The following is a 13218-nucleotide window of genomic DNA, read 5'->3' on the forward strand; positions in this document are numbered from 1 at the left end:
TATGGCTGTCAAAGAAGGAACTTCTAATGGCTCTTGTGGAAATGACATTTCCTGGGTAGTCGTCTGCTGCTTTCAGTGTCAGGAGGAGCATGCCATCTTGCACACACAGAGGCCACATTAGTGTTGAAGGCTGCACTGCACCACGACCTTGGGCAGAGGTGGCTGTTCATTGCCTCCCAGGAGAGGCTGCCCAAGGATGTCCTGCAAGCCAGATGTCACATTACCTCTGTACAGCTTCCTGATCTGGCTCCCCATCAGAGCTTTCCTCATCCACAGGGGTAACTGCTGGCACTGCCTAAAGAGAAATGGGAATGATAAGCACAAGAGAGATTATTTAGCAATTTTTCTTATTCTCCAAAACCTGACTCCTTGGGTAGCTCTTCCATTAAATTTCTAGGCTAAAACTTTTTGGGGGACTTCTGAGTCCCCTTTCCCCTGCACACTTTTTGTGTACACTTAACTTAAGCCCTTCTTAAAGGAAACATCCAAATCATTATTTTAGATCTAAACTCAGTGAGAGAGATCCACAGGATGAGGATAATCAGCAACAAATATAGAATAATATGACAACTCCTAACCATCAAGCACTTTATAGTTCACTAAGTGCTTTCCTCACAACACTTTACAGATAAAGAAACTGAGGTCCAGAGATTTTTAGACAACTTGTCTGTCACACACAACTAGTGAGCAGCAGAGCCTAGATGCAAATCCAAGACTCCTTACTCTCTTCCCCATATCACACTGTAAGAAAGGGGAAACAAAAAAGAAACTAAATGGTCTGGCCAAGAAACAACCAGATTTGTTGATTCATTTTTTGTTGACCCTTCACATCACTGTTCATCTTTCTCTCCTTTGGAACCCTAAGAATCCACAGTCCCCATTTGGACAAATAACCATCTATAGCTTTACATTGTATTTTAAAAGCTTCATTTATGTTCTTGTCTGCCCACCTTGATTATAAGGACAGTGGTGAGGCTTAGACCTCTTTTGTAGCCTCTATAGCTCTTAGCATAGTACTTTGCAGAAAGTTAACAGTCAGATATTTCCTGAATGAGATTACATGCCAGGAAAATGATTAAACAAAACTAGAGTTTAAAGGAGAAAAACAATTTGAAGGAGAAAATGCTAAAAACAAAGGAATTGCGGGGGCAAGAGAATTAGGGAGAAGATTATAATGAGAACGGAGGAATCATGTGATTCTAAATTCTATCACAGGGTGAAGTGTTACTGAAAAAGGAGAAAATGCATTTTCAGAAATCAATTTAAAAAACAAGTGGAGGGAACTACTGAGTTCAACTTGCTTTTACTGAAAAGCTGACTCCCAGCCAAGGGCCGTGAGCTGAGCTGCTGTTGATACTTGGAATGGAAAAAGACAGGTATGTAACACAAACTGACCTGGTACATCAGGAACAGGTTCACAGCTCACAGAACCAAGATGGGACTCTCCCAGGCAGGGTTCGGTTTAGGAAAATGTTGGGCAATAATCAGCAAGAAATGATTGGGTTAAAAGAGAAAGAGGATCGAGAATCATCTAAGAAATTCCAATCATCTTAAGAAAATTGGAAAGACATTCATCTTAAACCTAGGAAAAGGAACTCAGAAAAGCTGATTGGGAGGTTTCTGGAACACTACCTTTGTACGGAAGACCTCTGAAAAAGTCAGTGATCCGCCTGGCTCTGTACTACTACTCACTGGTGTCATGGTGACCAGAGGGGAGGGTCCCCTTGGGCGCTTCAGCAGTTGTTGGGCATGCAGCTGGATGTTAGCACCTCCATCTGATGCCCTCCGGCCAAGGGGGCCCATCCCATTCAGCAGTTGTAGAGTAGGAGGCTGCAGCAGGGACTGCTCCTGCCAGGGAGAAGGGAAGAACCATATGAAACTAAAGGTTCTTTTGATCACGGTCTAGAGGGAATTCTAGCCCCATCCCATATTCCTTACAGAGCTTTCTCAACCCAGCCACTAAGAAAGGAAAATCCTCCTTCTCCAATGGAAAACCATCTAAGTCTCAGTGATGTTAAGAGCCCACAGGAGTCTCAAAGGATGCCCTAGCTGGTTTTTCTGGGGTACTTCTCTTCAGTGTCTTAGACATTCACTTTTCCCTTGTTCACGTACCTTGTACTCTAACTGCCCAGTTGGTTGCAGATTTTGCATAGGGAGTAGGTTGTGCACGAAATTCATGTTAGGGGCTACTTGGAGGAATGGAGCCTGGGGGCTGACTCGAGGAAAGCCCGGAAGGAGCTTTTGAAGATCTTCTGTGACTTCCGTGCTGACAGCAAACAAAATAAAAGAGAGGTTCAGTTAGGCCCTTATTCAGAGGACCTTCTATGAGAGGTAGCATGGTATACTGGAAAAAGCTAAGCCTGGAATTAGGAAGACTTGGGTTCAAACCCACCTCTGCTCCTATCTCTTTGAACCTCCAAGCCTCAGTCTATTCAACAGTAAAAGTGATGCTTCTAATACCTATCTCATAGTGGTGTTGTGAGGAACAAATGCACTATGGGATGTGAAGGGCTTTGAGAACCTTAAAGTTCTAGCTAAATGTCAGCTATCATCACTATCTCCAAATCAGAAGGAGGCTAAATTCAGTTCGATTTCCTGTGGCTTTTGTCAGTTCTTTCCAGGGCAATGTGGAAACCCAAAGGGAGAAGTCTTTGGGCCTGGGGATTGTCATTCGCTGTCCAGTACTCATACATAACCAGCCTTCCTTACCCAAGAAAAAACCCTGGCAGCAGCCAGCATCAGGTTCATTTCTAAAGCCTCAGAGGTGAATAGAAGCTTTCTGGAGGATGCAGGCCATTCACTGGAAACAATGGTTACCCTACGTTGGGGCTGATCTACCAGGGGAAGAATGTAATTATGCTTGTCAGTGAGGCTGGGGAAGAGAAGCACTGCATATTTGGGGCTGTCATGCGACAATAGAAGCTTTTACAACAAACTTTAAAATAAGAAATCTTTCCACCTAAGAGAATGACATAGGGCTCCACCTCTTTGCAGCTGACATAGTTTGTGGAACCAGAATATGTCTCTGCTGACTGTTCAATCACAGCAATGTAGGCTAGGGACTAGAACAGGCAACATGGCAGTATGGAGAGGGTACTTCTTTGAAAATCTATTTGTAGAAAGAGAGTTGAAATTTTCAAAGACAAGCATGTCTTAGCTCTATGACCTCTGTGCTATGAAGAAAAAAGGAGAGAACTCAGATCCTCAGACTGCAGGGTGGAAGAAGACAGAGCTGATCACTGGGGTATTCAGGGTTAGGACTATACCTCAGATGTATGCCCCACTCTGGGGGGGTTCATAAGCAACCCTAACTCTCATCTATGTTTGCACCTCTTATTCAGTGAGTTACAAATTCTGAATGTGAGAACTTAATAGTGTCATGAGGGGGTGTCAAACTCACTTGAACATTGTGGGCAGAGGAGGGATGGGAAGGAAAGGAAATACTGATGAATTTTATGGATAACAGTAATCCTATGGTAATAAAAGAAAGGGACATGTGGCATTTCTAGTGGTAAGACACAGGAAGTTGGCATAAAGTGGTAGGATAGATGGAACGAGTATGCTATTCTCCACATGATTCCTTTGACATGCAACAGGACAAGATGACATCTTTCCAGCTTAATGTTTAAAACAGAACACAGTAGTGACTACCCACCCACAATCAACTAGACTGAGTTCAATATTAGATCAGTAAATTGTCTATAAGTCCTGCCTTAGATTAAAACTGGATTCGTGCATCCTAGCATAGATCTTTCCTGGAGGACACTATAGAAGAATGTTCATTGAAAAACAGCAATGTGGGGCAGCTAGGTGGCGCAGTGGATAAAACACCGGTCCTGGATTCAGGAGGACCTGAGTTCAAATCTGACCTCAGACACTTAACACTTACTAGCTGTGTGACCCTGGGCAAGTCACTTAACCCCAATTGCCTCACACACCCCCTCCCCCTCCCAAAAAAAAAGAGAGAAGAAAAATGGCAATGTAAGGAAAAATCCATTGTCCTGATGTGTATCTCTATACTAGTGAAATACTCACCGAGGGTCAGCTACGCCCACTGTGTGCCTCCTCATTGAAAGGTACCGGACCAGAGCTTCAGGAGATGGCTCCTCACCTTCATCACTGTCCAAGTTCATTGTCCCATCCGTCTAAACCAGAAAGGATAATCAAATTGAAAGAGCAAAAGGCTTGGTATACACCCCTTCTTACGAAGACATACACAATAATTATACAAATATAGTCAGTTACTGAGTACTTAGTATGTGCCAAGCACTGTGCTAAGTGCTAGAAGTATAAATATTTACATACAAGATACAGAAGCAGTGAAGGAGGGAATAGTGGATGGAGGAGAGACTGGAAAAGGCCTCTTGCAGAAGGTGGGATTTGAACTCAATACTGAAGGAGGCAAGAGAAGTCAGAGGGAAGAGGTGAGGAGGGAGAGAATTTTTTTTTTTTGGTGAGGCAATTGGGGTTAAGTGACTTGCCTAGGGTCACACAGCTAGTAAGTGTCAAGTGTCTGAGGCCGGATTTGAACTCAGGTCCTCCTGAATCCAGGGCCAGTGCTCTATCTACTGCGCCACCTAGCTGCCCCAAGGGAGAGAATTTTAGGCATAGGCCAGCCTATAGGAAAGCCAGTAAAAAGGCAGAGGCAGGAAATGAATTGTCCTGTGAAAGAAATTTCAAGCAGGCCAGTGTAGCTAAACTGTAGACTACGTATCAGGGAGAGACATGCAAGATGGGAAAGGTAGGAAGAGGCCAAATGGTTTAAAAAAACAGATAGACTATTTCATATTTCATCCTTGAGGTAACAGGTAGCTCCTGGAGTTTACATGATAGAATGCTTTAATGAAATCACTTTGGCAACTGAATAGAGGAATTGATTAGAGTGGGGAAGAGACCAACCAAAAGGCTGCAGCAACAATCTGGGTGTGAGGTGATGAGGACCTATGCCCGAGGGGTATCCCTGTGAATGGGGAGAAAGGGACAAGTGCATTGCAATGACAAGATCTGACAGCAGACTGGATATATGGGATGAGCATGAGGGATGCTGAAATTATAAGCTTGTGTGACTAGAAGGATGGTGGTACCCTCAATAATAAGAACATTTGGAAGAGCAGAGGGCTTTGAGTGAAAGATACTAAGTTCTATTTTGGACATGCTGAGTTTGAGATCCTAAGGAATAGCTTGTTCAAGATGTCCAAAAGGCAATGTTGGAGGGGATGTGGGAAAACTGGGACACTAATGCACTGTAGGTCGAGTTGTGACCTGATCTAGCCACTCTGGAGAACAATTTTGAACTATGCCCAAAGGGCTATAAAACTGCATATCCTTTGATCCAGCCATACCACTGCTGGGTCAATATCCCAAAGAGATCATAAAAAAAGGAAAAGGATCCTCATGTACAAAAATATTTATAGCTGCTCTTTTTGAGGTGGCAAATTGGAAATTGGGGGGATGCCCATCAGTTGGGGAATGGCTAAACAGGCTGTGGTATATGATTGTGACAGAATATTATTGTGCTATAAGAAATAACAAGCAGGATGATTTCAGAAAACCTGGAAAGATTTACATGAACTGTTGCAAAGTACAGTGAAACAGAACCAGGAGAATGTTGTACACAGTAACACAATATTGTTTGATGAAGAACTGTGAAAGACTTAACTACTCACAGCAATACAATGATCCAAGACAATCTCAAAGGACTAATGATGAAGCATACTATCTGCTTTGATATTGATTGAACACAGACAGGCTGAAGCATGCTATTTTTCACTTTCTTTTTCTTTTTCTCTTATTCAAGTCTTCTTATACAAAATGACTAATATCTAAATGTTTTACATAACTATACGGGTATAACCTATATCTGATTGCTTACCACCTGGGGGGGAGGGAGGGATAGAACTTGGAACTCAAAATGTTAAATAAAAATGTTTGTTTCTGTTTGTTTTGTTTTTGTGGGGCAATGGGGGTTAAGTGACTTGCCCAGGGTCACACAGCTAGTGTTAAGTGTCTGAGGCCGGATTTGAACTCAGGTCCTCCTGAATCCAGGGCCGGTGCTTTATCCACTGCGCCATCTAGCTGCCCCCAATAAAAATGTTAAAAACAAAATAAAAAGTGTGTTTCAACACAAACACACACACACACACATGGCAGCTGGTGATGCAAGACTCAAGTTCAGGAGAGACTAGGGCTAGGTATCTATCAATAGCCATAAAGATCTGTCTCATCCTTCTTGTAATCATTGGCCAAGAAATGATAACTGAACTCATGGGGGCTGATGAGATTGCTAAGTGAGATGGTACAGAGCAGAATTTATTAAGTTCTATTGTATCATGGATGCCTTTGGAAGTCTTTCTGAAGCCTTAGGAACCTTTTCTCAGAACCATGCTTTTAAATTATTGAAGGAAATGTTAAATTTCAATTAGAGGTTAAGTGAAAATAAAGTTGTAGTCCCCCCCGCTGCCCCTTGCAAGTTCAAGGACTCCAGGTGAAGAATGCCTGATATAGAGGAAGAAGAAGGGCCAGGACAGAGTGCAGTTAATTGTCATGAGCTAAATGAAGATCTAGGGAAGGAAACTGCGAGAGTGGTAAGACAGGTAAGAGGAGAATCAGAACAAGGGCAGTGCTGTGAAAACCTGGAGAAGTATCCCACAGGAAAGGACACTGAGGGCTTAACCAAAGACAAGAAGGATGAGGGCTAAGAAAAGAACATCATATTTGCCAGTGAAAGCAATGGTGTCAAAAATAGAAGTGGTTTCCCGAGGGCTCCATAATAACTTAGAAAACCACAAATTGGCATTACCTATGTTGAACTGTATATGAGCTGTACTTGGGAGCTATTCTAGCAGTGTAAGACATCTCTGAATAAAAAGATCAGTGATAACTTTGGGGAGAGGGGGAGAGAGAGAGAGATTGAGATTTAGTAAAGGCACCTAGCGTAGACAGTTTTTGCAAGGAGTTTAGTCACAAGGGGAAGACAAAAATTACAAATTGCATCAATTGAGGGTTTTTTTTAAAGGATGGGGGAAGCAGTGGAATGTTTGTAGGCAGCAGAAAGGCTCTAGTATATAGGGAAATATTAACAATTGGAGAGACAGTGGGGATGGTAGAGGAGAAATCTGATGGCAAAGATGGTATGGAATCAAGATTACATGTAGAAATTGCTACTTCTTGGCCAGGAGAATCGCTACTTCTTTAAGTGAGCTAGGGGAAAAAAGATGGTGGGAAAAAGTTATTAGAGTGATGAAAGATGAGGAGGAGGGAAGAAGAGGGAACTCTCAGAAAATGATAAAAATTTTTTCAGTGACATCTGTGGTGAAGTCCCCAAGCTGAGAAGGCAGGGGTAAGTGATACCACAGGAGGCTTGAGAAGGTTTGAAAGAGTCAGTGTGGTGAGTGGGATATTGAATTAATTAAAAAGGTATGAAAAGATATCCTTGCTGCTGTAAGGGCCCAGCTTAAACTATGTAACACAAATTTGTAATGGACCAAGTCATTGTTGTTTCATAACGTTCTCCAGCTCTGTTCAACACATGAATAGGAGTGAAGGAAGTGCAATAAAATTACAAAATATTCCTTACAGAAATAAATGAAAACTCAAATAAATAAATGAATGGATCATGACAGATCCATGCCAACATAATAAAAATGACAATGTCGGGGCAGCTGGGTGGTGCAGTGGATAGAATACCGGCCCTGGAGTCAGGAGGATCTGGGTTCAAATCTGGCCTTAGACACTTGACACTTACTAGCTGTGTGACCCTGGGCAAGTCACTTAACCCCAATTGCCTCTCTCTCTCTCTCTCTCTCACACACACACACACAAATTAAAATTAAAATAAATAAATAAAAAAGACAATGCTATCGACCTTTATCTCCTGTTGACCATCCTCTCCTCTTTGGGTTTTCTTGCCACTGCATTCTAGTTTTCTTCTTGTCTGACTGCTCCTTCTCAGTTGGGGAGATCTGGGCCCTCTGTTCTTCTCCTTTTATACTCTTGGTACATTCAATGTGAAATGTCCAACAAGCACTTAGTGATGCTTATAGGCGAGATGTCTGACCACATAGATAGACAGATATGTAGATATCTATCTATATAGGTAACTCCCAAATATAAAGACATCTTAAAATCAACATATCTACTAAACTCATTATCTTTCCCTTAAAGCCTCCCCTCTTCCAGATTTCACTATTGCTCTCAATAGTACAACCAACCTTTCCAGTGCTGAATTAATCTCAGTGTTAATTCTCAGCTTCTCATTCTCCCTCACCATATATATCCAATTAGTTGCCAAATCCCACAGTTTCTTCTTCCATAATATCTCTTGAAGCCACTTTCTTTTTTCCACTCACACAACTGCCCCCTTAATTCTGTTCCTCATCACTTATCTCCTCACATACTCCAACAGTACTAACTGGCCTCCTAATTGACCCCTTTGCTTCATGTGTTTCACCACTTCAGTTCAACTTACGCACTACGGCCAAAGTAATTTTCCATTAGCTTATATCAGGCCATGTGACTCTCTTGTTCAACCAACTCCAATGGTTTCCTATTGCCTCTAAGATGAAATAAAGACTCCTTTGTTTAGTTTTTAAAACCCCAACAACTTCTCCTTATTCCTGCTCTCCCCCTCTTCGATGCAGGCAAACTGTCCATCTATCTGCTCCTTACTCATGGCATGCTATCTCCTGTCTCTTTTCCTTTGTACGATCTGCGTCCCATGCATGCCTGAAACGCTCTCCTTCCTCATCTCTGCCTCTGCATAAGATGCAGCTCAGGCACCAACTTCTGCAGGAAGCCTTTCCTGATCCTGCCAACTGCCTGTGCTTTCCCTCTCACACTACCTTGGATTTAGCTACTTTGTATTTGCTAATTTTATAATGATACTATATCTATTTTTACGTGTACCTACTGTCTCTCCTATAAGCTCACTGCAAGTAGGTTATATCCTTTGCATTTGCATCCCCAGTGACTACCACAGTGCCTGGCACACAGTATGTGCTTAATAAAAATTTATTGATTGACTGATGGGTAAATATATGCTACCTATTGAGGCACTAGGAGATGGCAGGAATCACCTTCCTCCAGAAGGTGAGATTTATGTGGAGAAATGTGATGAGGGCTGTGTGGCTGTGTGGGTAAAGAGAAGGGAATGCATATACAAGATGTTGTCAAGACAGAAATGACAACACTTAACGATGGTTTAGTTTTATACGGTGATGACAAGTACAATTGTCAAGGATGACACTGAGGTTGTGGTCCTGGGGAAACACTGGAGAGTAAGAGGGAAGTAGGCAAGATGGGAGGGTTTGGAAAAAAGGATAATTTCTGCTTTGAACATAAGGACTTTGAGATGTCTATAGCACATCCAGCATTTAATCAGCAGCTGGTGAAGAGAAAGGTATGGGTAGGGTAAGTAAATCTGAAAATCATCTGCATAGAGAAGATGACAGAGTCTCTGGAAGTTAATGAGATCATGAGGTAAGATGATATAGAGCAGTCAGAAAGCTAGGAAGACAGGAGAAGACAGTGTCACAAAAGGCCAAAGAGAAGAGAGTATCCAGGAGAAGGTGATGAACAGCACCAAATTCTGCAGAGAGGGAAAGAAGGATCAGGATGGAGAAGATCACTCAACCTTCCCGTTAAGAGGTCATTAGTAAGATCAGAAGTCAGAATGCAGAGAAAAGCGAGGAAGTGGAAGCGCCCAATGCACATGACTTTCTCAAGGAATTTCAATCCAAGGGGAGAAGCTGTGAATTGGTCCATCCATTCTTCAAATTAATTAGGACCAGTACTTAAAAGTAGCTAAAATGTGCATATCCTTTGACTCTGCACTTCCTCAAAAGAGATCAATTACAGGGGAAAAGGACCCATGTGTCGAAAAGTATTTGTAACAACACTTCTATGAGAGCAACTAACTGGAGACAATGTGAGCACTCATCAACTGGGATGACTGAAACAAATCATGGTATATAAAGGTAGTAGAATATTTTCCTTCTCTAAGAAATGATGAAAGGGATAAATTCGGAGACATCTGGGATGACTTATATACAGATGCAGAACAAAGTAGACAGAACTAGGAAAATAACTTATCCAATGACAATAACTACAGTATTGTAAGGCAAAACTATAAAAGACAACTCAAGAGGAAGAGTATAGTGTTCTGGAACTGGAGTTAGGAAGATCTGGATTCAAACCTCGCCTTATTTACCTTAATAGCTATGTGACCCTAGGCAAGTCGTATAATTTCTCTACACTTTCCCCCATTTTTAAAGTGAGTGGGTTAGACTAGGTCCCATCCAGTTCCTAAATCCTGATCCTATAATAACAAATGCAACAATCAAACATGACACCAGAAGACTGATGATGTGAGCATGCCTCCCACCTCTTGGAAGAATAGAGATCAATTCAATGTACAAAATGAGACACCTTTTTGGATACAACCAATGTGAATTTGTTTTGCTTAACAATACTTATGTAGTAAAAGGGAGTGCTCTTGCTTCTGGAGGGAGAGTTATGGGATTAGGGGGATGTGAAAAAAATATTCAGAAGAGAAGGAAGGCCAAAAAGGTGGTAGTAGTATTGGTACTATTATGTTAAACTTCATATGTACTTAAAATGATAGACTAAGAGCAACAGTGATTCAGTTTCCTGTTTGTTTTGTATATGGCAATGCCCATGTTTGTTGCTGTTTGTCAAGATAATAATTTTTTTTAAAAAAGAAAAGGAAATTTGGGGAAAAAAAAAGGAAAGGTATAAGGGTGAGGGAGGAGGGCTCCTGCTGGAGTAGGCCAGGGATAGTTACTTGCCTCCACAATTTGGTTTTCTGGGTTGATAAGCTGCACCTGGGGAACGTTGATGCTTACAGTGGTACCTGCTTGCTCCGCCTAGAAAATAGGGGACACACGTTTGAGTGCATACACATATCCAAGTGTGCACACACACCATAATTAGTGGAGGAAATGAATACATTGTTCCTAAAGCTTTTGTTAGTGTCTAACCCTCTTGCTACTCAAAACCTGCAAGCTAGAAGCTACTGAAAAGAAATTCTCTTTAGGAGGTGAATCTCTTCCATTGAAAACAATATCCTGTAACCAAATATAATGCCGGCTGTCTAGCCTTTAACCCCCCTCCTTCGAAAGAGCACCAGCTCTCTCGACCTCTGAAAAGGAAGAGATGGTCTATGGCTTGGAGGGTGGGAGTGGAAGAAAAGGGAGAGGTAGGACAAGGGAGGGAAAAAAGATCTAACTGATTATAGCTGATTGTAGCTCTATTGGCTCTTCTCTTAGGCAGAAAGGACCTAACCTTACTCTTGGGATAGGTGTTGTCTATTCTAGACCAAGAACACTATGGTTGCTGCTCACCTGGATAGTAGCTGGTGCTGGGAAGGTCATGGTTCTAGGTACACTGGGAGGCGCTCCAATACGCAGATTCTTATGTCTCTTAAGCCGATCACACAGTAGGCTATAGATCGCACTGTAGTGATCATAGGCATCTGTCCTTAATGACTGTCAAGGGAACAGGAAAAGGCCCAGTAAAATATCATGTCATTGTCTAACCTCTTTATGTAAAACATATACCTCAGCCTATTTTCCATTCCCTGGAGTTACCTGTAGTGTTCGTTCCTTATCCAGTCCCATTTCCACCATGGCCAACAAAACGTCTTCATTCAGAGGTTCCATTTGTCTTTCTACCTTCAGATGCTGGCATTCAGTTATTAACTGCAAGGCATAGAGAAAGGCAAGTTACAAACCTTAAATTGTTCAGATAAGCACTCTAAACAAGAGTGCCCTTCATGCCACTTGATAGCGAAATTTGCTAGTTTGGCATATTTAGCCTCGGATAATGTTGAAATGAGAAACCTCTGCAAATAACAGTTTCCAGTTGTGGACAGTTTGTCCTGTGGCCTATTTTTTTTTGAAGGGGGTCCAAAGAGGATGTTTATGTATAAGTCATTTTTGACTGAAATGATGGAAATAAAGGGGAGATGGACTTGGTGAAGAACTCAGACAAGAGGCTGTATACCCCATCAAGTGTCAGGGAACTAGAATTAGGAGCTTAATGTAGGGAGCAAGAAGTCCTATCTTGAACTTCAGCAGCTCTGCTGTTTGAATGTCCTTTAATATCCTATCTTGCCAGCTCTCCTTGGCTTCCCCATGTCACACAATAGTTTAATTCCACTTCCTACCTTTTCAGGTCATGGCCTGATTACAAAAACATAGTGAGGAAACTGCAGCCACCCCTAGGCAGATGGTGCTCACCCTGTCGAAGTTGGGATCAGCCTCTCCCAGTTTCATCCATTTGTGCTTGCAGATCTGCTCCATTGAGAGGCGCTTACTTGGGTCTAACACCAGCATGTGGCGGATCAAGTGCTCACATTCTGCAAGACAGAAACAGCAGGCTATTTATTCTTTGGTCAACGAATTGAGGAACTATAGTCAAGCTCAATTTATGAAACTGTCAAGGTCCTTTGCTTTTCAACTTACTCCAAGACTGTTGCCATTTCACTGCTTACTCCATTCAAAGGGGTGAAATTCAAATTAGTCAATTTGGTTACTTGTTAGTATTTTCATTAAAAGTCTATTTGGGGAGGTTTAAATCTACTGGCTATAATGAGGTTGGGTAATAATCTTTAGACATTCTATTTTTTCATGCTTTCTCTGGCTCCATTCAATCCAGACAATGTAGGGTCTCATGAGTGTCCTCTGGAGATCTCTGGTCTCTTAACATTTCTCAAAATATCCATACATCTATTGTTTTGAACAGTATCAAACTTCTGGCTCAGCAATTTATTAGTTTCTCACGCTATATTAATCTTAAAACACAGGGATTTAAAGATTTGTGATGGGACACTGTGGAGTAAATGTGCAAGGTCAGAGAGAAGCAGTGAATTAATTCCCAAGCTACAGGATACTACCCCAGAACTCATAAAGACTCTAAGTATTCCAGTCAAAGTATTTTTAAAAAGATGCATATATTATTCTGTGCTGTGTAGCATGCAGTAGAGGTAAATAGACACCCTGACTCTTTAGGGCATTTTATTATAAATGATTTGGAAGAACAAAAATTGGCTGAAGAATCTGAGTTAAGTTCTACTGCTCAGGTTCTGAGTGAAAATGAGCAAATCACAGCCTCTGTGGGCCTCGGTTTCTTCATCTTTAATATGCAGGTACTATATAACCTTTCTCACAAGGATTACTATGAGAAATCTCATTTAACAGA

The 13218-nt window shown here is 41.7% G+C and overlaps 1 protein-coding gene across 4 annotated transcripts in view; it reads right to left on the bottom strand.

Moving 5' to 3' along the window:
- SIK3 (SIK family kinase 3) overlaps window positions 1-13218 on the bottom strand; it is a 297657-nt gene that overhangs the window by 32219 nt on the left and 252220 nt on the right. For 2 of the 4 annotated variants that reach the window (XM_043994328.1, XM_043994326.1), the window contains exons 7-14: window positions 12258-12376; window positions 11607-11717; window positions 11361-11504; window positions 10806-10883; window positions 4036-4145; window positions 2113-2266; window positions 1693-1848; window positions 225-295 (exon numbers count right to left, since the gene is read on the bottom strand). In XM_043994328.1, coding sequence (XP_043850263.1) covers window positions 225-295; window positions 1693-1848; window positions 2113-2266; window positions 4036-4145; window positions 10806-10883; window positions 11361-11504; window positions 11607-11717; window positions 12258-12376 — 943 coding nt within the window. Of the gene's footprint in view, window positions 1-224; window positions 296-1632; window positions 1849-2112; window positions 2267-4035; window positions 4146-10805; window positions 10884-11360; window positions 11505-11606; window positions 11718-12257; window positions 12377-13218 lie in introns of all 4 variants that reach the window. The other 2 variants (XM_043994327.1, XM_043994325.1) reach the window with 1 other exon arrangement.

This window comes from Dromiciops gliroides, chromosome 3 (genome assembly GCF_019393635.1).
Source record: "Dromiciops gliroides isolate mDroGli1 chromosome 3, mDroGli1.pri, whole genome shotgun sequence".
Classification (NCBI taxonomy): domain Eukaryota; kingdom Metazoa; phylum Chordata; class Mammalia; order Microbiotheria; family Microbiotheriidae; genus Dromiciops; species Dromiciops gliroides.